Source organism: Tamandua tetradactyla, chromosome 11 (genome assembly GCF_023851605.1).
Source record: "Tamandua tetradactyla isolate mTamTet1 chromosome 11, mTamTet1.pri, whole genome shotgun sequence".
In the NCBI taxonomy this organism is placed as follows: domain Eukaryota; kingdom Metazoa; phylum Chordata; class Mammalia; order Pilosa; family Myrmecophagidae; genus Tamandua; species Tamandua tetradactyla.
This window is the reverse complement of record NC_135337.1, coordinates 40690741-40717842: the sequence shown is the minus strand read 5'-3', so window position 1 is coordinate 40717842 and position 27102 is coordinate 40690741. Positions and strand designations below refer to the sequence as shown.

The following is a 27102-nucleotide window of genomic DNA, read 5'->3' as shown; positions in this document are numbered from 1 at the left end:
TGATTGGACATTTTCATAGCCTCAGAACTATAAACTTGTAAGTTAATAAATCCCCATTATAAAAGTCAACCCATTTCTGGTATATTGCATTTTGACACTAAAATACTTTCCTAACTTCTTCTAATCACTCTTCAGCTCTCAGCTAAGATGTTGCTCCCTCCAAGTAATGACCCTCAGCTCCTAAGAATAGGGTAAGTGCCCTTCTACGTGCTCTCATAATGCTCTGTTATTGTCTTATGAGATTCTTTATCGAACACTAATCCAGTCACATCTTCATATGTCTGACTTCTTAAAAAAAACAGTAAGCTCAATGAGAGAAGGTACAATTTCTATCTTGGTCACCATGGCAACACCAACGGTCAGCACAGTGCCAGGCATGCTTAATAAATGCATAGCTGAATGAATGTACTGTGGCACCACCAGCTCCTCTGCTTGCATGATGACACAGAATAATTAATGAAAATACACAAAATATTTCAATATAGGAAGAACCACTTTAGCTCAAATCTCAATCCAGAGGTTCCTCTTCCTGGAAAAGTGGGACAATGAATATATGTCCTTTCATCACCACAGCCTGGAGATCACGGGCACAGCTGGCCAGATAACAAAAGCCCATAAAGGGCAGAGGTGAAGGGAGACTCAGTGATGCAACATGAAAGTTCACAATTCTGATGTCAGGGCACTCTAGCATAGCACAGCCAGGGAGGTCAGTGATCCTGAGCTAGCGAGATACTCAGGAGGCCTTGGTATTTCAGCAAACCTTGACTAATCAACTTTTCTGAGCAGTGAGTCAGAATAAAAGGAAGTAGCCAGCTGAGTCTGGAGGACAGAACAAGCCTAGTGTGAGATGCCCAAAAGAGGCTCAGCAGAACCCAGAAGAACAGATGATAGGCCAGACCAGAACCGAGGCTACTCTCCTCCTTCAGGTCTCCACCAATTCTCTAGTTAGGGAAATCAGAAGGAGGTGTCAGGGACCCATTGTATATAATGTGCAGTATGGTGTAGAGAACCACACCCAAGATAACTGTATAGTAGAGTACAAAAGTCATTCTTATCTGCAGGGTGGGCAAGTGGCTGAGAGATGGGCTCTGGAGGCAGGAGTCAGGCAGCCCAGGTGGCTTCAACCACGTTCTTTCGCTTACTAGCTCTATGAATGGAGGCAACTTCTTCATTATAAAATGGAAATAAAGTAGTGCCTAACTCTCAGGATTGCTGTGAGGATTCTATGAGAAATTCTTGGCAAATAGTAAGTGCTCAGCAAATGTCATCTACAATTATCATTGACAGATAATAATTATATACAAAGTTTTGAGTGAAAGGATCCTTCCAGTTTTCATGAGAGGTAAATGCCCAACTGCACACCATTCCAGTGCTGAGGTGGGTGAGGACCACTGCTAGGACAAGACCAACTTCTGCCTCCTTCCCCTTGACTTGACAGTGGCCTTATTTTAATTATGCTGAATAACTGGTGACAAGAGGAAACAAATCTACAAAAGGCAACTCGATTTCCAAGAGTAATACACCAAACAAAATATCAACAATAATAGATCTCTTCCTAACTCTACACAGGAAAAATCTGCTTTTCTTAGACATGTCTTGAAATATAAAGGGGTGGAGAATAATTACTTGCTTGCAAGTAATGCTGGAGAGAACTTTCTGAGACTTTCAATGAAATAGGAAATATTCTCTTCTTATTATTATCTTAATATATTTATATTGAAAATTGGTTGTCTCTAGGTCAGGGTTCCTTAACCTGTTAACCTGTAGAAGACCCAGAGGATGGCTTTTAGGCAGAATCATTTGCATCATGAAGTTGTAACCAAAACCTTAGGTGTGTGTGTGTGTTGGGGGAGGGAGGAGTAGCAGGGAGGGAGGACTTTGTCCTGGGGAGCATTCATAGATTTCATTAGATTCCAAAGGGGGGGGGCTCATGTCTCATAAAAGGTGAGCAATCATTGCTCTGTGCTATCAGGGTCTGGACTGATGAGTCACCTTTGGTCAAAATGACCTTGCCCTGGTCTGACAACTAGCCATGAAATGGCAAGAGAGAGAGAAGCATGGGTCGTTCTGGGTGGGCCGCGTGGGCAGGATGGAGCAGAGAGTGGCTGTGCAGGGCACGCGGGCTCTCTGCACTCAGACTGCCTGCATTTGGATTCTGGCTCCATTACCTGCAATCTGTATGGGCTTATGCAAGCCACTGGATCCCTTTGTTCCTTCCCCTTTGGATTTGTAAAATAGGAAGATAGCATCTATTTCCTATAATTGTTGTGAGGTTGACTGTAAGTGCTGAAAAGTAACTTGCACAGTAAGAGTCAGCGAATGGTAGCTATCATTTTTGACCTGGCTTGCCAGTCCAGCCAAAAGGGTCCACATGTTTCCACATTAGTTCCCTCACTAAAGAAGGGGAGGCAGTTTTGTTTCTCTTTTTTGACAAAGACAACTGAAGATCCTGAAAAGGTATGCATGGCTTTATGGTGTAGCACAAAAAAACAAATCTTTGTCAATATTAATCATTTTTTAAATAAATCCTAGCTGCTTATACACATTTATGGCAAATGTTTTTATAAAGCTAATAGTCCTCAGTATTCTCTACCCACTCTTTCGAGATTCTAGTGCATTTATCCATGCATCCTTTTATAATATGCTCACATTATCAGTACATATGTGTACCAGAAACCAAATGACTTTTCCTCGCTCTGTAGACAAGTACCAAAGAAGAAGGAAGTAATTACTTTTCCCCCACCAGAGCCAGGATTTGATTTCAGGTGTCTCTGTGCTTTTAAACACCAACCAGGTTCTCCCTCTACCTGGAAGGACTCTCCATTCTTGAAGGTTTCACGTGGCCCATGTGAATGACTCCATAAGGCTTTCCCCGATGCCCCCAACGGGATGTAACTCCCCCAGCCTTTGAACTCCCAATGCACGTTAGGTGAACAGTTGGCAGCACAGAGCACTTCCTTCCTTTACTTTTGTTCTTATTTGTGCACACATCTTAGTCCTCCCACCAGCAATGTCTTGAAATTAAGATCCAGTCACCTTTGTATTCTCCACAGCACCTAAAAGTGCTTTGTAAATGGACATTAATTATCTGTCCAAGGGGCAGGCCCTCTCATTTTGAACATTATTTCAGAAACTTTATGTCATTTTTATTGTAGTAGGAAAAATGTAATTTTCAGCTCCAAGTCACTGTACCAAGTATGAGTTTCAGGTTCATATTTTCAAGCAAGTAACAGGTGTGCAGAGGGCAGGTGGGTGGACACTCAGCCTCCATCAATTAATAGCTTCCAAAAGGAAACAAGGTTCGTTTGTGCCAATCATGAGCTCGAATTATTCTCAGAAAATAAAAGTCCTTGTGGAACTGTCCATGGGTGTCTATAATGTTAAATATTATCATAAGCAATAATTACTTCTACACAGTTTCAAACTATTTAAAACTATGACACACACACACATATATTTTTGGCATAGAACTCTTTCATTTTAGTTGCTTCTTTTAGCTGTGGTCTTATGTTTTTTATCCCAATCAGCCATACCTCAGTTATCAAATTTCTACTGTGCTGGAGAAGGAAAATACTTCACTTAAGTTGTGTGTGTGTATATTTTAGTTTAGCTTTTTCTGGTGAAGTTTAATTTGATGTGTGTGTGTTTGTGTGTGTGTGTGTTCAAATGGCCATGCATGTGTGTGGTTTTTAATTACAGGAGAACTATTGGAAAAATTTTAGGAAAGATAAGGGAAAACTTTTGTGAATTTTAATTTAAAAACTACTATAATTTCCTCTCAAGTCTTAGAAGAACTTCTGTAATCATCATCTCTACCCTCCATAATAGTAAGAAATACAAAAATCCTAGCTAAATTATTTAGGGCTCATCACACATGTGTAATTATCAATTCAGCCGCAGTGTGCTGTGATGGATGGAAAAACTAAGTGGGGAGACTCCTTTCTATCTTTCGAGTATGCAGGAGTAGGTTTTCTAACTCTCTGCTCAAGGTTATTTCTTTGCCTGATGTTGTAGTTTGCCAACTGCCAGAATGCAATACACCAGAAACAGAATGGCTTTTAAAAAGGGGAATTTAATAAGTTGGTAGTTTACAGTTCTAAGGCCAAGAAAATGTCCCACTTAAAGCAAGTCTATAGCAAATGTTCATTCTAAGGCATCCAGGGAAAGATACCTTGGTTCAAGGAGGCCGATGAAGTTCAGGGTTTCTCTCTCAAGTGAGAAGGCACATGGCGAACACAGTCAGGGTTCCTCTCTCATCTTGAAGGGCACACGGCGAACATGGCATCATCTGCTAGCTTTCTCTCCTGACTTCCTGTTTCATGAGGCTCCTCGGGAGGCATTTTCCTTCTTCATCTCCAAAGGTCACTGGCTGGTGGACTTCGCTTCTCGTAGCTATGTCATTCTCTGCTCTCTCTGAATCTCCTTTATTCTCCAAAATGCTTCCTCTTTTCTAGGACTCCAGAAACTAATCAAGACCCACCTAAGTGGGTGGAGACATGTCGTCACCTAATCCAGCTTAACAACCACTCTTGATTGAGTTACCACAAATACTTCACCGAGTTCTTGTAGGAATTAGAGGAAATAGTACATGCAAAGTTCCTGATACGTGCAAACCCCAGTAAATGGTTGCTATTAGTTTTATTTTTGCTCCTATAGGAAATTCTAGTAATTTTTAAATTAAAATTCACAGAAGTTTTCCCTCATCTTTTTACAGATCAAACATACAGTATTGAATAGGAATTATTCTGCCTTTACAAATGGGATTTTGATTAAAACATGACTTTTATAGGGGTCATACATCCTTTCAAACCAGCACACCTGGCTATTTCGTTGGTTTTTTGTGAGCAAAAAGACTTCAGAGAAAAATGCTGAACTAATACGAGAAAAACGAGCACCAATCTGAACAATCTTGATTTCATTTTGGCGAATCTTAACAATATATCATAATGAGAACGAGAGTGATGAATAATAACCTTAGAGGCAGCTGGTATCCTTTTGTGCCACCCTGGAATTACTAAATGTTAGATGGAAAACATTGATGGCTAGCAGAAAATGTCACATTGTTTTAATCCCAGAGTGGCTTATTACTATCAAGAGATATGCTCAAAGTTATTGTTCAAAGTATGACTCTAAAGGGATTTGTCAAGCAAATGTTTCAAGAACAGTATAATAACTCATCTGCATAATTATGATAGAAAGAGAAGGTGACCTGTTACCTAAGGAACACTCCATTTACAGGTACTCAGTTATTTTCATTTTTCTGCCTATGACAAAGGAAGAGAAACTCATTACCAAATGCCAATGGAAATACTAATTTTCTTGCCAGTCCTCACCACAGCACCGAGAGCCTTAGGGCAGGGAACTGGGAACAAGGCCTTCAAGAGTCCCTGCGATGGGGGACAGAAAACCCCATAATACACAATTGATGGAGGCACCCCCCCCCTCCACAAATGCAATTGGGAGAAAAGTGCATACATTGAAAGACATCTTTTTCTGGTATTTCAATGTGAAGTTTAATTTGACGTGTGTGTGTTTGTGTGTGTTCACCAAATGGCCATGCATGTGTGTGGTTTTTAATTACAGGAAAACTATTGGAAAAATTTTAGGAAAGATAAGGGAAAACTTTTGTGAATTTTAATTTAAAAATTACTACAATTTCCTATAAGAGCAAAGATAAAACTAATAGCAGCCATTTACCGGGGTTTGCACGTATCAGGAACTTTGCGTGTACTATTTCCTCTAATTCCTACAAGAACTCTGTGAAGTATTTGTGGTGGTTCGAAGCTCTGTACCCCAGAGAAGGCTATATTCTTTTCATCCATTCCTGTGGGTGCAGCTCTGTTGCAGGTGGGACCTTTTGATTAGGTTATTTCTGTTGAGATGTGGCCCATCCCATTCAAGGTGGGCCTCAATCCTTTTACTGGAGTCCTTGATGAGAGGGTAAGAGGCAGAAAAGGCTGAGAGAGCCCAAAGAAGTCCCAGAGAAGCTGAGAGACAAAGATGCACCCATAGAAGCTGAGAGATGAAGCCACTGAAGTCAGAAGCTGAAAGCAATGAAACTCTGGAGAGAAGGACCAGCAAATGTCAGCCATTTGTCCCAGATGCCGGCAGCCTTTCTTCAGAGAAAGTATCATCCTGCTGATGCCTTCATTTGGACATTTTCACTGCCTAAGAACTTTAAATTGTAAGTTCATAAATCTTCATTGTAAAAGTCAACCTATTTCTGGTATATTGTATTCTGACAGTTTTAGCAAACTGAAACAGTATTACTACTACATTATAGTTCCTATGCCCCCTTTAATGGCCAGCCCCCTCTGCTCATTATTGAGAGAAAGAAACCATTCTGAGCATAACAGGAAGAAGAAAATAGTCATAATGCAGAAGTTTATATTTCTATACCGCTTTTTAGTTCTCCATCCACCGTGACCTACATTATCTTTTCTTTTCCTCACAACAACCCTGTAGAATTTGGTTAAAAGAACCCTATTTTAAAATAAACTGTACAGAGATGTTAAGTGACCTGCCCAAAGGCACACAGCAGGCAAGGCAGACTAGTGTAGTGGAAAGAGTCCTGTTGAGATTGAGGAGTCTTATTCTCTTTACACGTATTAGGAAGAACTTATCCAACACCATTTATTCTACTTGTATTTTCCTCTAACCACATTTCTCATGAACAGTTCTTTAGTCATGTTGCTTTTCTTATCCGTTTTCATCAAAACAACTCAAGTGCCTTCCCTTTCCTCCTGCAGCAAGCATATCAACTTTTTCCTTCAGTCTGTCACAGTCTACATTTGGCTTAGACAATCAACAGTCTTGCAGAACTTTGAACAAAAGTAAAGCTAAACTTAAAAGAGGTACATTTTATGATATACACATTATACCTCAATAAAACTATTGAAAATAATTTTTAAAAGCCAGCAGTCTGACATCCAGGAGCTTTCACAGGATGGCAGAACTTTTATGATGCCAGCACAGGTCAGAGAGAAAACCAAATTTATCTCAATTTCAAAAAATTCTCACATAGTTTCAAGGAAAACAAACTCACAGACAAAAATCACAAAAGTACACTTGGTAACAAGGTATCATGAGGGAGAATCACAAAAACAACAGATAGCAACATCTGACCTGCAAAGACTTCATATATTGGAATTATCAGACACAAAATCTAAAGCCATATATTTAATATTTTTAAAGAAATTAAAGCAATTAAGCATGCAAGTAAAAAATAAGAGACCATAAAGAAGATCAAGTAAATTTGAAAAGGAACCAAATAGAAATTCTAGAAATGTACTAAGTGAATTAAGAAACAGATTAAACACAACTAAGGAAAGAATAAATTATTTGGAATAGATAAATTAGGTAAAAAATTAATGTTGCCAAAGAGAGATTAGAGAACTGGAAGATAGATCCAAACAAAGCATCAAGGATGAATGCAGACAAAAAAAAGAGATAGTATGTATATAAAAGACATATAAATTGTACTAGAAAGATATAAAATAAGAATCCCATTACCAAATGAAGAGCTCTGCCATCTTCAGTAGACTCAGCCTAGTAAAGTGAAGGCATTTTCTGCTATTTTTAGTTAATCACATTGTAAAGAAGATGTGGTATTTTCATAACTTTTTATTACTTGGATTTCAAAGCAGGTAGTATTATGAAAAACATTCTGTCCGGTTTGCATCTTCTTCATCCATCAAATTCACTGTGTGTCTTTCCACATTACTTTTCTATTTTTAGTAAAAACCAGGACACACTGGAACTTTAAGCCAATGTTAAAGTCCCTGGAGTCCCTCAATGTCTGGTATAGTGTTCGACATCTAGTAACTGTGTAAGGAAAGTTGTTGACTGACAACCACCATGATGGAATCAGCAACAGCAGGAGAGAAGGAAGTTTATTGAAAGTGACATTGGAAAGAAGCAAACCTAACAGCAGTTTCCCAGACCTTGAAATAAAATTGGATTTAGCAAATACCATCCTAATAGATGTTCCCCAGTCCAACCACAGGAAGAGCTCAGGTTGTAGTAAGAATATTAGCTAACATTTTTGGATCATTTACTATTTGCCAGTCACTGTGCTAAGCATGTTCTAAGGATAACAGGGATAAATTTATATCCTAATCAATAGATATTCTTTAGTCTACATAACTGAAAGTAAGTTGCTTATATTCTCTAAATGCATCAATGACTCCTAAGCCCAGTGTGTTCAGCTATTATATTAGCACTGTAGCACTGAAAGTTATCACAAAATAAATAAAAATTAATTATATTTCACTTAACTTAGAAAAGCAAACCTCATACCGTGAAGTCAAATAAACAATAAAAAGGTTGAAGTGTTGAAATCCTTTTTCTGTAAGCAGTTAAAACATACAAAACAAAATCTAAACCCATGGAGGCATGGTAAGAAAAATGTTTCTTGGTTTAGCCATTTTGGTCCATTCCTTGCCTAAGGAATCTACCAGAAACAGCACAGCCTCAGCCTCAGGGTAGCAAGTCTCAAATTTAGGATGCATCAAAATCACCAAGGGCTTGTTAAAAATATAGATTCCTGAGCCCAGCCATAAGGATTATGACTTAGTAGGTTTGGGATAAAGTCCAGAATTCTGCCTTTATGCAGGCTCCACAGATAAGTGTGGGTGGGTGGACCCAGGCATCCCATAAGGAAGGAACTCTGTCTTAGAACTAAAGCATCAAGCCTCTGCTTTCCTAAGATCCCCGAGAATCCTAAAAACCCAGCTTGACTATGGCAGTGACCCAGTTTGCAAAGGTCTAATTTAGTCTGGATCCCCTAAGTGACACTGATTCGGATCCATTAATTGGAGGGAAAGAACCAAATCACCACAATTTCCAGACATGAGATAAACAGCTATATATTATGACAACAAATTTAATAATTGGGCCAAAACCATTATACGTTTAAAAGGACATTGTTTTCATATGTTTATCTATTCCTTCCCTGCTCCAAACAGAAATAGGTCTCACCTTTTTACAGTCATTATGGTAATGGGCCATTTTCCTTTTGTCTCCAACTTCAGATTCAGTTTCAAGTATGAGAAAGAATAATTGGGCAAATCAGGTGTTTGTTAACATTTTTTATTTGACTTGAAGAGTGAACAGTCGATATATTTACCTGATACATTAATGCTGATTGGACATTAGAGCTTTTTAAAAATAAAGAACCACACTGAGTGGCTAAAACCAGGGAGGTGGAGAGGATATGTAAACATATTTGGTAAAATTTAATTGAATTTGCTCTTACTTTGATGCAACCCTTTGAAGTACCCTGTAACAATCGTTTCTTCAAAATAGAGAATATTACAAATTATAGATACTAATTACTACCAAGACATAAGGTTTTGTAATTTTTGTATAATTTTTGAACCAGAAGCATTTTATTCTCACTTACAGTCAATCAGGAAGGGCGGGGGGAACATAAATATATTTAATTCAGTGTCTGCTTATCAACATGGAATTTCCCTGTCCACTGCACTTTGTACTTCACTATTTTCACTCCAAAGAGTTAACCATACATCTCTTGTTTTTCTCCAGAGCTTTTTGATGACTTTGCAAACCTATCAACAATTCAGCACAAAGGCACTCCTAGTCACGCTGGCATGTTGGAACAGAATCGCACAATTACACGGGATTCATCTCATTCTGAAAACATCCAAACAGCAAAGAGCAGAAGCAAATGGAATTAAACATCAGCACGGCCTTAGAGAGACTTGAAGCTCCCAGATCCCACAACCTACGGGAAAAGTCTCTTGCTGCGTGGCATGGGGTGAAGGCAACAGGTAGAAAATGACAGCGAGACTTCTAAGGGCAACCTTTGCTTTGCTCTTCCTTAGTTTCTTTGGGGCCCTGGGGACAACAACAATATCATGCAGAAATGAAGAAGGTAAAGCTGTGGATTGGTAAGTGAATGGATTGGTATGTGCCGGTAGAAAACCAGAATATCTCAGGTGGGCAGGTTCACTGTGAAGTTCCTAAGGAGAATTTCTGACCTGCCTTTCCTGTTTAGAAAGAAGGGAAATTGAAGTGTGTAAATCAGCCAAATGCCCAGACAGGGGTAGGCATATGAGCGAGAGAGCTTTCCTCTGAGAAAGAGCAGAGCAAGCTCTCATGGGCCTGATTCACTGCTCTTAGCCAGGTAAGGCTGGGGTCGCAGAGGTGAGGGACAGCTGCCAACTTCTCTCAGCTGGCAATTACTTTTCATTATATCTTGGCTTTTCCTAAGAGTACCCTTCCAACATCTTTTTAGAGACTGGCAAAAGAGAGATGGCAGATTACTTTTATTCTGAAACTGGAGCTTGCCCTTCCTTATGGGAATGAGAAAGAGGACTTGGTCACACAGCACTGTTTGCTTAATCTCGGTTTGTTCAGGCAGCATGGTCAGTCACTGGAAGGGGTGGTAGGTCATCGACCGCTCAGTGTCAAAGAAACTAAATGCAGCACTGCATTTTAATCATGGATTCTCCCAAAGCTTTGATTGCTTTTTCACTCTTTAATTTGGATGTTAGGTATGCTGCTATGGTCAATGTCAAGCTTTGTATAAACCTCAGACCAGAAAACACAGATATACTCACTCCCTAAATCTTTCAGCAAACAGTTACTGAGCTCATTTCATGCACCACATCCTGCACTGAGTTCTGAAAATACAAATAGGAGTAAATAGTTCCTACCTACAAGGAGCTCTAAGTTATGTGGTAAGGGCAGAAGCACTGTTCACTGAGAGGCATAGAGCTTAGAAGGCTTCTCTGAGGAAGGAATTTTTGAGCTAAGTTTTAAGGACAATTATGAATTTGCTATAAAAAGAAGAGAAATGCAAGGTCATCTCACATCACTGAAGGAAAAACGAGCGGGTAAAGAGGCCAGAGGCACTGTGGAAAGTTTGGAAGTTGCAAGTAGTTCAGAATTGCTGGAGCTTCAGAAGAATGTGGGGAAATGACAGGAAACAGGGATAGAGTGGTAACTGAGGGCTGGGTCATTGAAAGCTGCATGTGCAGAGCTATGAAACTTGAACTTGACCTTGAAAGGGGGCCAATGAAGGACTTCAAGTGGTGAAATGATGTAGTCAGATTTTCACTTTAGAAAGCCTGCCAGCAGTTCTGTGAAGACTAGATTAAAGGGACTAGTCTAGAATCAGAGGTCCAGAAGAACTTCTGCAGCATTACAAGTGAAATGTGTGGATCTGAGTTGAATTGGCAGTGGAGGCAGAGAGGAAGGAACACTTGGAGAGAACCTGGTAATGAATGGTACGAGGAGTATAAGAGAGAGGAAGTTAAGAAAGACTTTCAAGTTTCTAGCTTCTTTGATTTCATGGATGTGTTTTCTAATAGCAGGGGATGAGTGGATTTTAAGCAAAAGTTTATAAACTTGGTTTCAAAAACATGGAGCTGGAGGTCTCTGGGACATCTTTGTGTTTATGTCCATCTGGATCTCAGCCTAAAGGTGTGCTTAGAAACAAATTCAGTAATCTTCAGCCTATAATTGGAGACCGTCACCCAGGAAGAATGTTTAAAAACACAAGTTCTCAAATATTCCTACACGACACACTGATGGACCACAAAACCTTTCACTGGTGGGCCACCAAATTGTGACCAATATATAAAATTTAATTTTGCCACAACTGAGTGGACAATTACTTCAGCAATATCAATCAGAGGGAATGCTGAGCTGAACAGATGCTGAGAGACAGTCATGAGCTGGTACACTTATTGTGAGAATTAAAGAGAGAGAGACATCAAGTCAGCACCAAAGAAAAATTTTACATTTTCTGGAACATGTGAGGACCTTACCCTTTGAGTGAAAAAGCGTAGTCAGGGCAGGAAAGAGTTCACCCATAGAACGATAAGACTAAAGAGTCAACAAGTGAAGAGTATGATGTTTTTATGACCTGTGTGAGACACTGTTGTATGATAATGGTGACTCTATTATAATGTTTGCTTCATTATGAGTGTTTAGGGATTAATGGGAGCATTTATGCCTTGAGAGTATTTGGTGAATGATTCTCAACTGATGGCCATTTTGCCTTCCAAGGCACTTTGGGCAATGTTTGAAAACTTTTTTAAGTGGGAATAATTTATTTTTATTGAGGTAGAATTCACATAGCATGAAATTCACCATTTTAGCATGTATGATTCAGTGATTTCCAGCACATTCTCAATGTTGTACAACCATCACTATCTAATTACAGAACATTCTCATCACCCCATACCCATCAAGCAGTCATGCCCTTTACCCTTTCCCCAGGCCCTGATAGTTACTAATCTGCTTTCAGTGGCTATGGATTTGCCTATTCCAGACAGTTCATATAAAGGGAATCCTATAACACGTGGCCTTTGTATCTAGTTCTTTCATAAACATGTTTTCAAAGTTCCATGTTGTATTAGTTAGGGTTCTCTAGAGAAACAGAATGAACAGGAAATATTCATACATATAAAATTTATAAAGTGTCTCATATAACCATGGGAACATAGAGTCCAAAATCTGTAGGGCAGGCTGTGAAGCTGATGATTCTGATGGAGGGTCTGGACGAACTCCATAGGAGAGGCTCACCAACTGAAGCAAGAAGAGAACCTGTCTCTTCTGAATCCTCCTTAAAAGGCTTCCAATGATTAGATTAAGCATCACTCATTGCAGAAGACACTCCCCTTGGCTGATTACAAATGGAATCATCTGTGGATGCAGCCAACGTGTTCATGATTTAATTTTATGAAATGTCTTCATAGCAACCAGAAAGGCCAGCACTTGCCCAACCAGACAAACAGGTAACACCACCTGATCAAGCTGGCACATGAAACTGACCATGACACATGTTGTGGCATATTATCAGTAAATTATTCCTATTTATAGCTAAATAATATCCCTTTGTATGGATATGCCATATTTTGTTTATCCAGTCATTATTTAATAGACATCTTAGTTGTTTCCATTTTCTAGCTATTGTGAAAAATGCTGCTATAAATATTTCTGTATGACTTTGTTTTCAATTCTCCTGGGTATATATTTCAGATTGGAATTACTTGGTTATGATGTATAATAATCCTTTTAATATGTTGTTGGATTGAGTTTGCCAGCATTTTGTTGAGGACTTTTGTATGTGTACTTGTTAAGGACACTGGTCTGTAGTTTTCCTTTCTGGTGTTTTCTTTGGTATCAGGGTAATATGTGCCTTATAAAACAAGTTAAAAGCATTCCTTTTCCTTAATTTTTTGGCAGAGTTTAAGAAAGACTGATGGTTTTTATGATAAATTCACCATCTGGTGCTGGACCTTCTTGTTGTAAGAAGGTTTATTTTTTATATTTTTACTGACAAATCTTCACACATAGAGTATGTATATATATATGGTAAATAATTAATGGCTCACAATATCATCACATAGTTCTGTATTCATCACTGTGATCATTTTAGAACATTTGCATCACTCCAGAGGAAGAAATAAAAAGCAAAAAGCAAAAATCATACATCCCATACTCCTTACCCCTCTCTCTCATTCACCACTATTATTTCCATCTACTCAATTTATTTTACCCCTTATCCCCCATATTTTTTATTTCTTTTTATCCATTTTTTTTTTTTGCTCATCTGTCCATCCTCTGGATAAAAGGAGCATTGGATACAATGTTTTCACAATCACACAGTCACATTGTAAAAGCTATATCATTATATAATCATGTTAGAAGGTTTTTGATTATCTGTTACAGACTTACTCAGATTTTCTAATTCTTCTTGAGTCAGTTTTAGCAGCTTGTTTCTAGGACTTTATCCATTTCCTCTAGGTTATCTAATTGATAGCATACAATTGCTCAGAGGGCTCTCATATTTCTGTAAATTGTCGCTAGTAATGTTCCCACTTCATTGCTGATTTTAGTAATTTGTGCATTCTTCAGTTCTTGGTCAGTCTAGCTAAAAGTTCGCCAATTTTGTTGATCTTTTCAAAGAACCAATCTTTTCATTGATCCTGTTTCACTCGGCTCCACTTCAAACTTTACTTCTTTCTTTCTGCTGGCTTTGAGTTTGCTCTTCTTTTCCAGTTCCTCAAGGTGGAAGATCAGATTATTGATTTGTTATTAATGTAGGCATAGATACAGATTTTCCTGAGCATTGCTATTTTTCATTCCATTAGTCTTTGATACGTTTTGTTTTCATTTCCATTAACCTGCAAACATTTACTAACTTCTTTTGATAGGCTGCTGAAGAGTATGTATTTTTAACTTCCAGGTATTTGTCAATTTTTCTTCTACTGATTTATAAGCTCATTCCACCATGGTCAGAGACAATGCTTTGTGCGATTTCAATCTTTTAAATTTATTAACACATTTTGTTGCCTAACCTGGTCTATCTAGAATGTTCCATGTGCACTTGAGAAGAATGCGTATTCTGCTGTGGTCAGATGAAGCATTCTATGTTAGATCTAGCTGCTTTATATGTTGCTCAGATCTTCTGCTTCTTGGTTTAGCTTTTGTCCATTTCTATCCAACACAAAGTTGAAGTGTTGAAGTCTACAAGTACAACTGTTATTTTCTCCTTCACCTATCATTTTTGCTTCATGTATGTTGGAAGTCTGCTGATTGTTATATCTTCTTGATGCATTGACCCTTTTATAAATATATAATGTCCTTCTTTATCTTATAGCAATTTTTGCCTTAAGTTCTGTGTTGTCTGATACTAGGATAGCCATTCCAGTTTGGTTAGTGTTTGCATGGAATATATTTTATCAATCTTTTGCTTCCATTTCATTTGTGTCTTTGGTTCTAAAGTGAGTCATTTGAATACAGTAAAAGTTGACACATTGTTTCCTTAATCCATTCTGCCAAACTCTGACTTTTAATTAGAATTTAATCTATTTACATCTAATATAATTACTGATAGTGAAGGAGTTAGGTTGCCATTTGCTATTTGTTTCCCAGGTCATAATTTTGTTTCCCTATTCCTCCATTGCTGCCTTTATACAAAACCCTCCTATATGGATCTGATCCCCACCCCTCCTGTTTTTGTTACAAATTACATCTTTATATGCTATATGTCCACTAACATTGATTTTTTATTTTATGTTGCTATCTTTTAAATAATAGAAGTACTGACAAGAAATGCATTTATGCTGACTTTTATATTTATACATATAGCTAACTTTATCACTGTATCTTATTTCTTTGGGCTCTAGTTAATCTCCAGTGTCCTTTCACTTCAGGCTGAGGGACTTCTTTTATCATTTTTTGAAGGGCAGGTTTACTAGCAAGAAACTCTTGCAATTTTTGTTGATCTGGGAATATATTAAATTCTCCTTCATTTTTGAACACTAGTCTTGCTGAATATAGTATTCTTGGTTGACAGTTGTTTTCTTGCAAAAATTGTCATGACTAGGGAATACTACTGGTGTCTAGTAGGTAGAGGCCAGGGATCCTCCACATGAGAGCCCACATAACAAAGAATTATCTCACCCAAACTGTCAATAGAGCCACTATTGATAAATCTTGAGATAGACTACCCTAGTATGCTTGAATGCTATATGGGCCACCACCTCTTTTCCTTGTGAGATACCCAAGGGAGACTTGCAAACAGGAAACAATAGTAAAGGGAAGCAAAGTTCCTTCTTAGCTAGCATAGGCTCCAAATCCTCAATGCCAAATATTCTGATAAACTGAGCTAAAGAATGTTGTTTAGGCTGAAACTCTACATATCCTGAAGCGCTACCCAAATCTTACACACAGGCTGCCATTGCAATGGGGTGAGCATGCCAACTTCTTGTGTTAGAAGAAGAAAACATATACAAGATCCCTTCAGTCCACTTTTGGGCCTGGGACTTTTCCCCAGTGAAGCCATATGGACTATGGAAGTGACAGAGAGCCACCTTTGAAGTACATAGACTTTCACTACAAGGACCCCACCCCTAATTCTAATGTCTTAGAATATGTCCACTTTCACATTTCTTTTTCTGGGAGGAAGGAGAAGAGTGGAGAAAGAGGCAGAAAGTTATCACTGGACATAGAGGCCTTCCATGAAAAATAAGTAGATGATAGATTTAAGTGTTCAGCACAGTGACTGCCACCAAACAAGTACTCAATAAATGTTAGTAATTCATAATTACTTCTTTTGTCAGGTTTACTTTTTATAAATTACCTAAAAGTCAAGCAAAGAAAGGTAGAGAGACGGGCTTAGAGTACCTGTACCTAGACTCTACAACTAGAACCTGGAAGAGGAGTAAACAACTAATGAATAACACTGAGAGTGTTTTGGGAAGGACGCTACAACAGCTGTATGAAGCATATAGCTCCAAGGTATGTTATAGTTAATCATACAATTGGATCTTATAAAATGCACAAAACAGAATCGATAGTTTCTAAAAGATATTTCCTACTTGCCCACACAACCCCATAATCCTAGCAACTTGAAGTGAGCTAGCTCAGGACTTGCTCAGGAAAACTATCTAAACCAATCTGATCAAGACTTTGGGAATACGTCATTATACTCTACAGCTACACCGAATCATTGTACGTTCAATTAGTTCCCACCCTACTCAGTGACAGTCCAAGAGTGTCACTGGGTAGGGTGTGAACTAATCGTATGTTTAAGTCTTCTGGCTGCCAAAACCTTTACTAATTTATGCAGTATTTGTTATTTTATCCATCTAATAGAAATAGAGAGAAGAACCCTTTCCTACTACAATGCAATATAGATTTAAAACCAAGAAGACATGAGTTATGGGTTGCTATTATTATGGCAGTGATGGATTTGTACTGACCCAAGTAAAAAGTCCCACTTAGTCTCCCTTTTAATGAACTATTTCCAAATGGTAAATTGAGAGCTAAGGCTCTAGTCCAAGGCCCTAGAATGAAGAAGCCTGAATGGAGATTAAACATGCTAACTGGATTTCATCAGCCCATGAGTTAACCAGCCAAAGAGAGTGCATCCAGATAATTCAGATATAGGTGGCTGACTTGTAAGTAGGCCTGCTGGCTCAATATGGGCAGTCTTCCAGTGTTCCAGGCACCATCTGCTGTTCCGTGACAAGATACTACTTTCTAACTAAGGATGACAAGTAAAACCAAGCAATAATTGGTATCCAATTACATTCATTTATGCATTTCCTAAAAATAACTTAGAAGTAAGTATATAAGATGACCGAGCACCAACAACCTGCTGGGCTCAATACTGGGCTCTTCCATATGACAGCTATTTAAATCCTCACAACAATGTTGTCTTAGCCTGTAGCACTACTTCACGTGTGGTTGAAAATTCACTCAAAATGCGCAGGGAGCTCTCATGATTTGTGGTAATATTTCTTTTATTCACCTGCCATTAATTCAGCCATCAGAGCTGAGTTATAAGTTAGAATAGATTGGTAGACTGTTGGAAAACAGGTAAATGTGCCAAGCACTGCGTTAGATGCTTTTTAAAATTATTTTATTTCATCTCAACAATATCCCGGTTTTGGATAAACAGATTGCTATTTAAAATAAAAACTGCCTGTTTAGCTGCCTTTCAAGGTTGGGAGTGAGGAAGGGAAGCATAATCCATCAGTGGGAAAATAAATGCCTACATTGTTCACTTCCCCATCACAGAGACTGCTGGCAGAGGGAGGGGGAAAGAGTGCCATTGTAAAGCCTCTGTCATTTACCCTGTGTTGTAGCTGATGGTTCTTGGTTTGACAGAATTCAACAATGATCTTTGGAAGTGTGCAGATAGCCCAAGAGCCCAGGAATGGGAGAGAATAACCGTAAAATAAAAAGGGGGTGGAAGGAAGCCAAGAATTAAAATATGTAAGAAACGTGGGGAGAATGGAGGCAGGACAGCGGAATAATGTCAAAGCTTTCAATCATTTCATACCATTTACTACTCACACGCAAATGCCTTGAGCAATTGGTTCTAAGAAGAAAATGATGGTAAGGGGCCTGATTTCCATGTCTGACTGGCATGGAGCAAAAAGAAGAGAACAAGAGCAGGGGTGATATCTAGTAAAAATGAATGTTTGCCATGAGCCAGAAGTGACCCTGAGAACATAATCCCCCCCACTCTCTGACCTGGAATTGAACTTCTGACACAGAATAGGATACCAGACCAGACCAAATGCTTTTAAATCTCAGACATCATGGTGAGCTAGGCCAATATGTGGATTACATTTGGAATTGTTTTCCCTCTTTTACAAATGAGAAAATTGCCTTTGCAAAGAAGAATTTTCCATATGCTTCAATAAAAACACTTATCAGACTATCTTGCCATTGCCTAAACTTACCTGTCAATATCCCCTACTAGACTGGAAGCAGAAACTGAATCCCTCTAGTTCACCCTCCAGTAGCCAGCGCACGTGTTGAGTAGACAGAGTTGTCCAAAGGCTTGATCTGCCTTGACCTTGAGTCCGTGCTCTTTCTCCTTATCTGACTGCCTCTCTTCCCACCAGGTCTAAAACCCAAGTAACCTTACCTTGGTTGCTACACTCCAGGCTAGAATAATAATCTTCAGAGAAGAAAGTTCTCTACTGATCTTTCCAGAGCCCCTCCACAGGACCCTCCAAAGGTATACGGTGGCGTCATTACCACAGTCTATGCAGGCCCTTAGAATAACTGTCAGAGTTCTCCAAGGGGGATGATAGGGAGTCCTTCAGTAGCCATGGTCAACCATGGAAATGGAGTGTAAGAAAACAGCTTTCTTTCCTGAACTTGTCTAAACATAGTAGCCAAGAATGCCACACCTGACTATACTGTGCAGTTTTTAAAATGTATTTTTAGATTACATCAAACAATCAAACAATTGCAAGAGACTCGGATATTGGCTTTTTTCTTCTGAGAAAATAATAAGGGCCCTTTTTAAAGGAGGTAGGTTGCCCTTCTCCGCTTTCATGTCACTGAGATTTTTTAATATCGAAATTACTGACTTAATAAAAGTCATTCTATCACAACAAATGAAATGGGGCCACTCAGAACAAATATAAGCAAGGTTCAAAATCATGACAAAGAGACACTATCAAAAGAATAGCTTCATTTTGACTCAGAGATATGGAGAATTTTTTGGTATTTTGCTTTATCAGTGGAAATCCAATATCAGATATTCAATCTCAGCATCTTTTTTAAGCAGGGAAATACCAAGTTAGAAAGGCAATATGACACTGAAAAATGGGTTGACGAAAACTCTTCCTACATCAGGAAGTACAGAAAGGAGAAAATAAGGAATTCTGATTAAATACAAAGTTGTGATCAAGCAGTGAAGCTCAAAGTGAACAGAGGAACTGGGTTCCTGGCAGCCAGTTCTGCAGGATGCCTACAATATCAGTGGGAAAAAAAGAAAAGAAAACCAGGTGTGTTCCTTGGCTGGTTGTTCTTACTTCATTTCCTGAACAAATATTTAAGTACTCCTTTTTTCTTACACCGCTTGCTTAATCAGAAACCTGGGTCCAAAACAACCAAAAGAAATAGGACTATCCTCCTCACACATCACATTACAGTGCACAGGGCTCCTGTCACAACAAGACGAAGCCATTCATGGTTGAGAACAGACTTCCGTTCCCCTGTCGTGCATGTCACAGAACTCACAGTGATGGGCAAGTTGCCTAATGGAGGAATGGATGACTTCTCACGTGTATTAATGAAGGCTCTGTATTGCAGGCTGGGTAGCTGGTAGAAATGTTGTGAGCATTTGTAAGTGGAAGACTTACGCCATTATAACTCTCATATGTTCCTGCAGAATAACAACACAGCCTATCTAATATACAATGATGGGGATCCGAAATCTGTCAATTACAGCAGAAAGTATGGACACACAAAAGGTATGACAGAGGCTCTTTTTAAAAAAATTTTTGACACATCTTCGCACACATACAGTCCATACATGGTGTACAATCAGTGGCTCACAATATCATCACTTAGTTGTGGATTCATCACCAGGATCATTTTTTAGGACATTTGCATCACTCCAGAAAAAGAAATAAAAAGAAAAAAGAAAAAAACTCATACATCCCATACCTCTTACCCCTCCTTCTCATTAACCATTAGTATTTCCATCTACCCAATTTATTTTACCCTTTATCCCTGTATTATTTATTTATTTTTCTTCCATGTTTTTTCATTCATCATGACAAAGTTTCTTAATTTCCTCTTTCCAACTGGAAATCAACATTTTAAAACATTTCATCTCAAATAGTCTTATATCTCACACTAAAAAGATAGCATGAGCTTTTCTCTTTAATGGTTTCTTTGAGTTATCGAAATGTATGGTTTCTATATGACTTGAGATGGCAATCCCCTTTATACAAATCCCATTCTATATCTTAACATGTTTTTAATATATGCTTTATAGTGACAGTCCAAGTGCTAACTACTGAGAGTACCATCCAGGATGGCTGGCTGGATGGGTAGATAGATAGATAGATAGATAAATAGATAGATGATAGATAGATAGATAGATAGACAGATAGAGAGATAGATGCAGATAGATGTAGATAGATATAACTATAGATATATTTACACACATTCAATAAACTCAGGTTTATTGAGGTATAACTTAGAGTAAAACTTCCCCTTTTTAGTGTACAGCTATGTCTGAAATTAACATTTTTGAAAAGAATTTTCTAACCAAATAGCCACACAATTTTTATAATTATAGTAGCTCTTGTTATTTTTCTATTTATATATGTATGTTCACTGCAGAAAATTTCAAAATGCAGATAAACAAAAAAATTTATAATCCCAATATCCATTAGATAAATATTCTTAATCCTTTCTACTTTTTTTATAACACATATTTTTAAACATCTTAATAAAAATGTTGTAATGAGTATTTTTCAACCTTTTTCAACTTAACATATCATGAATGACTTTCCATGGCAACAAGAATTCTTCAGCAATTTCCAAACTCAAGTGCCTTCAGGGGCAGGCAAGTGATGTGTGGGCTGAGCTAGTGGGTAGCTGCAGAGACAGAATTACATGTTTGGTTAAAAGGGGGCAGTTACTACTCAACTTGCCTTACAGGAATGCAGTTTTTCAAACGGCACTGAAAATTAGGGTTGCTGTGAAAAATCTCCCCAGTTTTAAATGTTGCCAATGGATGCAAATCTTTAAAAGGTTCTGCAAGCCTAGTAACATGTATCTGGGGGTTGGATTTGGACCAGGGTCTTCCAGTTTGCAGAATCGTATTAAGAATATCATGTTAAAGGGGATGAGCATTTTAAGGCTTTTGAGGTAAGCCAAGCTGCCCTCCTGACAGTCCTGTCTACACATAACCCAACAGCATTTTTAACGTGCCACATTGTTCAACCTCTCCTCCAGCACCCTCCCAGCTCCACTCCCACCTCCACCCTTTTAGCCTCCAAGCCACAAGGGTTTGGAAAAAAGACTGGAAAGGCAGTAGGGCCAAATGGAGTAATTCTCCTTGTCAGCAGATGTCCTAATATCCTGTAACATTCATATGAGGGATTTAGGATTTCAGCAAAGTAGTACATGCCTCTTGGCAGAGGCCAACCGTTGAATATGACGCAGCCCTGTTAGGCAATAGAACTTTGAACAGATTCTACCTCACCGCAGGTATTGATTCTATTTACCCCAGTTAGGCAGTCCCAAGGTGTGTTCTTTGAAAAGAATAACTGGAAAGAATTTGGTTTCCACTCTAACAACAAAGCAAACACAGGAGTTTGGTGTCTGCATGATCATATGCAAACTGGACAGTCTAATTAGCATACTGAAACCATCTTAATATGTTTGCCAACACAAAAATTTTCATAGATGCCTGTTGAACAGTGCTTTTTTTTCAATCCATGTCACAAGGTAATGAAAATCTTTGTTTTCTTCCTGGTGTTCATGTTCATTTGCTCTTAAGATTGTATACAGTTAACTAGAATGCTTTCGCATAGCATCCCTTTATTATCTTTACCTCTTTTGGGGTGGGGATAGGGCCTTATGGAATTGGGTGATTCCTCTGCCACAAAAATGTGCATCGGTTTCTTAGATGATAATGCTGCAAGTATATTCCTTTACTTGATATTTTCTCTTTAAACTCTGATATTTAGCTGGCTTTTGAAAATAGCTTATCTGCTTAGCAGTGAAGACATTATCTGAAGCTTTCCAGGTGACTGTATAGTTTAACATGCTCAAATTCCAATTTAGCAAATTTGCATTCTGCCAAAACAAATTTCTCCTTGTGGATGCAACACGAAATTCCTCTTAACTCCGCAGAAGGTGGCTGGGCTGGTTCCCCTTTTGAGGTCAATTATCCGCAGTAATGGGGCAATGTGAAATGTATCCAAATTGTTTTTGAAATCTTTGAAAAATGCCCACAATCCTTGTGATTATTAGCCTTAAGAAGCATTAGCTAAACTTAAAGCATAATTGGGTTTAAATGTTACTGCTTTGCATCCTGTTTTTAAAAGGAGCCTTGTTTTTCTAATTTATCTGTACTAACCGCATCTTTGGTAGGTTTACTCTTGTGGAATAGAGTCCAGGGGTTCTGGCTGATTCATTCTATTCCCCGATTTCCTCCAATTCCTGAAGAAGGCTATGATTATCCACTCACGGGAAGACGAAATGGACAATCTGGAATCTGCATAACTCTCAAGTACAACCAGTATGAAGTAATAGGTAATACTGGAAGCCTGAGTGTGAGAGAAGACATAGCAATGTTGAAGAAGATAGGAGGTTTGGAAATGTATTTTAAAAATTTCATGTCATTTGTTTCTCTGAATTCATAGACCCTCTGATATCTAGATTGTAATAATGGCTTTGCCACTGAATTTGTGCAGGCTATTGGTGGCCCGTGGTTTTCTGGTACACCGACGAAGTCACTGAACTTGATCAGGAGCAGTAGTTTTGTATGTCTACAGATGCCAGACAGGTAACAAAAATAAGTGAAACAGAAAGGCAGATATCGCAAGGGTAGTGGGCAGGAAACTGAGGTGCTATCTCTCCCCAGTTCATGTCAAAGTCCTCATCTCTATCATATTCTGGCTATGAGGAATGCAGCCCTAGTGAATATACAGATTCCCAGATTTTTTTCAAGAGAAACCAGAAATCTAGGGTATGTGTGCATGTAATGATGAGAGCATTTTATAGCATAGAGGTTTAGTTTGCAGTCTTGAAGCTGCATGATCAGTATATGGAAGTTCTCTACTTTTACGTAATTGTGTATTGAGGAAAAGCTTGTAGTCTACAAGGCCAGACTACCTGGGTTTGACCATCAACTCTATCAGTTACAAGCCTTTTAAACTTCAAAATGTGACATTAAATGATAAGTTAATTCATTTATAAAATGCATATGACGATAATAAGAGGACTTACCTATTAATAAAGTTGTTATGAGGAATAAAACAGTTAACCCATGTAAAACTCATGGAACAGTGCCTGGCAAGCAGGAAGTACTCAGGGTCAGTTGTTTTATTCAAAATTCATTTGAAGATTATTAACTTAAAGAGGGGAATACTTTCGCTTTTTGTTTTGTAATTCACAAATTCTATAATATCAGCAGGCATTTTTATTTGCAGCTTAACTCTCAACTTTACTGTTTTTTGATTCAGACTTTCAGCTCTTGGTCTGCAATCCAAATATCTACAGCTGCTCCATCCCAGCCACCTTTCGCCAGGAGCTTGTTCACATGCCCCAGCTGTGTGCCAGGTCCAGCTCATCAGAGATTCCTGTCTGGCACCTCACCACACTTCAGTCTGCCCAGGGACAAAACTTTCTCCATTTTGCAAAGTCTGATTCTTTTCTCGATGGTATGAAAGACCATCATCCAACAATCTGCTATCTAACTCCGTAGTTAGACCCACTTTGGATTGCCAAGAGGAGAGGTTCTGAGTGCTCCAGGGAGGGAAATGAGACAAGAAGAGAGAAAATGTGAAGGGAAGTGAAAAAGAAACACAGGAGTCAATTAAAACATTTACCTGCCCCACCTAAATAGCAGGATTTACTTAGCTGACCATAAAGTATCTCCTGACCATCCAGCCAGGACCAGTAAAACTCACGGTCTCCAACCTCCACTGGGCATGGCCTTCAGTCTCCCTCTCTTCTTCCATTTCCTAAGGAGTTATTTTTAGCCTTCTTTACCCTCAAGTCCTTTAAATTACCCTGCCTTTAGTACTCAGCTTCACCTTCTCTTTCATAGAGAGAGCAGAGATCAGCAGGGGGGACCCATTCAGATATCATCCCCCATTCAACAGTCTATTTCCTTTCCTTTTCACCTTTCCCTCCCACCCCAACAGAAGCAATGCACCTTCTGTGCTCTGGAACCTCTGTTAGCTGCAGAAGTCCTAGGTTCATCCATCTGATCTGTTCACCCTCTTCTACCTTCAACTGCCCTACTCTACAGGCTCCTTCCCCTTCATATGCAACCACGCCTAAAAAATCTTCCTTAACCCCAAATCTCCTATATCTCTCTTCATCTTTTCCTTCTAAAGCACTTAAATGTTCAAGGCCTTCACTGCTCAATACTCTTTCATTGCAGTCTTGCTTCTGTCCGTAGATACTCCACTCTTTCCCCAAATTCACCAATGACTGTCTTAGTTGACCTCACCAACTTCCCTGTTTCCTTCCTTCTTTAATACATTGAATTAATATTTTCTGAATGCCTATTTTTTGCCAAACCCTGTGTTAGACACTGGAGATCCAAAATTGAATAGGACTGAAATAGCCCCTGCAGAATTTGACTCTGTTGAAATTCTTTACTTTCTGAAGCACTCTCCTCACTGATTCTGGGGAGTATGCAGTCTCTCGGTCTTCCTCCCACTTCTTTGAATTCTCTTCTGCCAGATTGTCCTCCTCTGCCTTCACCTTAGGTGATTGGGTTGCCCTGTAGTCATCTACGTCTCCTTATCTCGTTCTTCATTCTTACTCATGCTCAGCAATTCCAGAAGCGCTCTGGTTATTCCATAGTCTGCAACTCCGCCCCACTCCTCTGTACTGACTGATGCGTTCAACAGTAAATGGGTCACTTCCACTTGGAGGTGTTGCAGCCATACTGAATTCAACAGGTCAAACTCATCATCATCCTCATCTTTTTCTTTTATTCTGCATGGTCACTCAGACAGAAACTTATAAGCCATTCTAGATCTGTCCTTTTCTTCATGTCATCAAATCCAGTGAATTCCAGGTCCCTAATAATCCTCATCTTTATCCTGTCCTCTCTACAATCTCTGCCACCACTGAGGTCCACAACTGTGTTTATTTTCTGGGTTATTGTTACAAACTTCTATTTCCAATCTAACCCACCCCTCCTAATTCATCCTGCATATTGCCTCTCAATTGATATTTCTGATAATAAATTAGTTTCTATTAATTCCCCACTAATATCCCTTTAAAAATTCCCCATTGCTATCAGGAAAATCCAAACTTTTTAGCATTGCTTATAAAGTTAATTCCCCTCAGAAGCTGGCATCTGACTACTTCTCCAGCCTTATTATTTCTAAAGGTCTTTTGGGGACAAAAATATAGATTTCTGCCTAGTTTGTATGAAACACAACATCAGCTTAGTGGTGATGATAACTTTTATTTGCATATCACTTTAGCATTTACCATCCACTATCTCAATTATGCTGTTATTATTGTGCTTTTGTGACACCAGCAGTTGGGGGTGAATGATAATTTTTATTCCTGAGGATATTTTCAGGGACCCATTTAAGTGTGAATGCCAACCTCAATATCTTTCTCCTTATAAACTCTAGACATCTTTGCAGCTTGGATGGCTCAACAGTTGAAGACACACTTGCTAACAGAAACCTGGCAGCGAAAAAGACAAGAGCTTCCTTCAAACTGCTCCCTTCCTTACCATGTCTACAATGTTAAAGCAATTACGATATCTGACCAATCTTATTTCAGTTCTAAACAGGATCACGCCAAATGGTGTGTTTCCCAAAAGACCTCCAGAAATCGCTGGACATGTATTGGAGACCTAAATCGGAGCCCATACCAAGCCTTCAGAAGTGGAGGATTCATTTGTACCCAGAATCGGCATATTTACCAAGCATTTCAAAGATTAGTTTTATATTATGAGAAATGTAGCTAAACTTGGTGATAGTAAGCATGTACTATCAATGTGAATGTTGATAATGGATCTTCTGCTGTTAGATTCATTCATTATGTATTAAAAGCTTGTGAATACACTTATAGTCCACATGTCATCAAATAAAACACTTTTCTCCCATGGTTACCATTTTATTTTCCAGTTAGTAGCAATTTACTACTTTGCACTTATATAACATAAGCATAAACTATTACGTGTAATTAAAATGAGGATGGAAAGAGTGAAAAGAAAAACATTTGTTTCCAATTAGTCAACTTTCAATTATCCATGGATTGACAGTCCACCTTGTAGATTAAATTTCATCTCCTTCACAGAGATATCCCTGACTCGCCTCCCCACCCCTTTCTAAAGAAAACTTTGCTGTCTCTTCATACTTCCACACTATTTTGTCATACTCCTTTTAAAGTCTTTCTCACTGGTTCATGGCTGTCTTATTTGTCATTCCTTCAGCTTATCCTTACTAATTCTATGACCTTGGGACATTCCCTTGAACTGTCTGATTCCCTCTTCTATGAAATAGAGATGATATTTTGGCATGTTCAAACACCTAACATAGAGCCTGGTACGTGATAGGCTTAAAAGTACAGGTGAAATTTGAATCTGAATCCCCCACCTAGTGTGGTATGACAAGAGAAAGACTCAGAAATGAATAATACTCATAGGAAAAAAAATTTTAAGTTATATTAGGAAAAAATAAGCAACATAAATGCACTCTATCGACTTGAGGAAAATAAAGCAGTGTAAAATAAACCAGAATCAAATCTAATAACTTTTACTTCCAGAATGTTTCATTTTCTGAATTTCTTATCATTAATCATAAGTATAGTATAAATTAATAATAAACTTGTACTAGGTACTTCTTAATTGTTTAATAAAGTTTGTGATATGGTTCCCAATTTCAAGAAGTTTAACATTCAGTAAAAGTAATTATAAAAACAGTAACTAGAACTAGCAATTATTTTACTATGTTTGTTTACTTTTCATAACAACACTATGTGGGAGATACTGTCATTTTTCCCATTTTACTGACAAGGAAACTGAGGCTCACAAACATCCATCTGATCTCTGAGACTATTCTCTTCAACTCTACCCAAAAGACAATCAGA

General features: G+C 38.5%; 2 protein-coding genes across 9 annotated transcripts in view; one reads left to right on the top strand and one right to left on the bottom strand.

The window, feature by feature from the left end:
• LOC143650106 (uricase) overlaps window positions 1-9080 on the bottom strand; it is a 33596-nt gene extending 24516 nt beyond the window's left edge. The window contains exon 1 of the mRNA XM_077120471.1: window positions 8980-9080. Coding sequence (XP_076976586.1) covers window positions 8980-9009 — 30 coding nt within the window. The 5' untranslated portion in view covers window positions 9010-9080. The remainder of the gene's footprint in view (window positions 1-8979) is intronic.
• A 187-nt stretch (window positions 9081-9267) lies between these two features.
• DNASE2B (deoxyribonuclease 2 beta) lies at window positions 9268-26762 on the top strand. Of its 8 annotated transcripts, none has more exons than XM_077120463.1 (7): window positions 9268-9350; window positions 9547-9911; window positions 16101-16278; window positions 19679-19760; window positions 22402-22563; window positions 23496-23693; window positions 25650-26762. In XM_077120463.1, the coding sequence occupies exons 2-7, from the start codon at window positions 9799-9801 to the stop codon at window positions 25976-25978; spliced, it is 1062 nt and encodes a 353-aa protein (XP_076976578.1). In that variant the 5' UTR covers window positions 9268-9350; window positions 9547-9798; the 3' UTR covers window positions 25979-26762. The 8 variants fall into 8 exon arrangements, with proteins under 8 accessions (XP_076976578.1, XP_076976577.1, XP_076976581.1 ...); XM_077120462.1 differs by having other exon boundaries at window positions 25638-26157; XM_077120464.1 differs by lacking the exon at window positions 9268-9350 and having other exon boundaries at window positions 9681-9791; window positions 25638-26136.
• The last annotated feature ends 340 nt before the right edge of the window (window positions 26763-27102 follow it).

Bases quoted from the DNA above. Each gene is read 5' to 3' on its own strand.
- DNASE2B (XM_077120462.1), top strand. From the start codon at position 9,799: ATGACAGCGAGACTTCTAAGGGCAACCTTTGCTTTGCTCTTCCTTAGT. The intron at 16,279-19,678 runs GTATGTTATAGT...ATGTTCCTGCAG, and splicing joins ATGAAGCATATAGCTCCAAG to AATAACAACACAGCCTATCT. The intron at 23,694-25,637 runs GTATGAAAGACC...TATAAACTCTAG, and splicing joins GTCTGATTCTTTTCTCGATG to ACATCTTTGCAGCTTGGATG.